A 1,472-nucleotide genomic window follows, 5' to 3' on the forward strand; every position below is an offset into this window, starting at 1 on the left:
GTTCAGCGGGGGGAGAGGGGAAAGACGAACCACAAACGAGTGAAGCTGCTGCCAGGGCAAGAGTGTGCCAGAGGGGGGGGACCGACAACCGACAGTAAGAGCTCGTATGAAAGCAGCCACGACCCTACTACATACGCAGGTGGCTGACAGAGATTAAGGCCTGACTTCTGCTCCCGGAGGTTCCGGGTTCAAATCCGCCTGCCGACCCCTCGGTGTGTGTGAGGAGTGTTGAATTGGGAGGTGCCCCTCCATCATGCGGACGGTGTAGGACGTGATTGATTAACTTGCGTGATGACCAGGAACTATGTTGAAGCGCCGTTGATCCGCTAGATTTGGTTGGATGCTGGTGGTGAGTTGCCGAACCCAACGAATACATTCCGAAGTCGGATGGGTGAATGGATTAGGGTGCCCCTCTCGCAGGGGAGAGCAGGGAACTGCCTCCAAGGGAAAGGGGGCCGCTGGTGAAGCTGTACCACCCTGTAACAACATACATACGACCCTACTACATACGACCCTACTACAGACTCACCTCATGGACACATTTCGTGACAAGGTCCTCCGCGTCATGCTCTCCTCCTTCCGCAACGCAGCGGACATTGAGTGCATGCGACCCAACATCACACGTGACGGCGCGCGGCCAAGGGTGATGCCGCTGCCGCCGCTGCCGCCTCCGACGGCGCCGCCGCCGTTGCCGACGGCGCCGTCAGCCAAGCTGCTTCCCGCCGCCGTGACGCTGCCGCCGCACAGCGCCGCTGAGCTCGCAGCGCTGATCTGCCGCGCCAGCACCGCCGCCGACGCGGCCGCGGCGGCCGCCGCCGCTGGCGACGGCGCGTTGTTGATGCTGACGTGGTGTTGCAGCGCCGCCACAGGATCGGAGATGGGCAGCTCGTCAAACTCTAGTGGACCCTCTGGACGAGTCAGGACCGTACGAGCACGGCGGGATACCACTGCGGCCGCCGTCCTGCGACGAAGTGCGAAGAAAGATATCAAAAATAATAGTTTTAGTTAAAACAAATACATAGTTAAACACGGATAATGGTTACATGGATGAATAGGTTGATAAGCCGCTAGCCAAACATGTTGATTTCCGTGTCGTATAAACCCGTTGTTGGCGCGCAGGTATGGGGGAAGACGAACCACAAACGAGTGAAGCTGCTGCCAGGGCAAGAGTGAAGGAGGTATGGGGGCCCGCCGGGGGGTTGTGTTCCGCAGATGCCGTACGCGTTTGGTACCGGAGCTCCAGCACCACATCACATTGTCTCAGGCACCGAGGATCTCCACTGGTGTGGAGCACACACTTAGAAACGTCCCGCAATTGAAACAAGTACACATGTACAGGTGCATGTGCTTCCAAACCACACCCATGTCCAACCCCCCTCCCACCCTCCTCCGCCTAAACCCGAACTACTCACTCCCCCTCTCAAACCCCCCACTCACTCCCCCTCTCAAACCCCCCACTCACTCCCCCTCTC

General features: G+C 59.0%; 1 protein-coding gene across 1 annotated transcript in view; it reads right to left on the reverse strand.

Moving 5' to 3' along the window:
• Positions 1–1,472, reverse strand: part of VOLCADRAFT_119755 (uncharacterized protein) — a gene marked incomplete at both ends in the record, with an annotated part of 19,567 nt that overhangs the window by 3,611 nt on the left and 14,484 nt on the right. The window contains one exon of the mRNA XM_002957658.1: positions 530–961. Within this exon, the coding sequence (XP_002957704.1) occupies positions 530–961 (432 nt within the window). The remainder of the gene's footprint in view (positions 1–529; positions 962–1,472) is intronic.

This window comes from Volvox carteri (assembly GCF_000143455.1).
Source record: "Volvox carteri f. nagariensis unplaced genomic scaffold VOLCAscaffold_77, whole genome shotgun sequence".
Lineage (NCBI taxonomy): Eukaryota > Viridiplantae > Chlorophyta > Chlorophyceae > Chlamydomonadales > Volvocaceae > Volvox > Volvox carteri.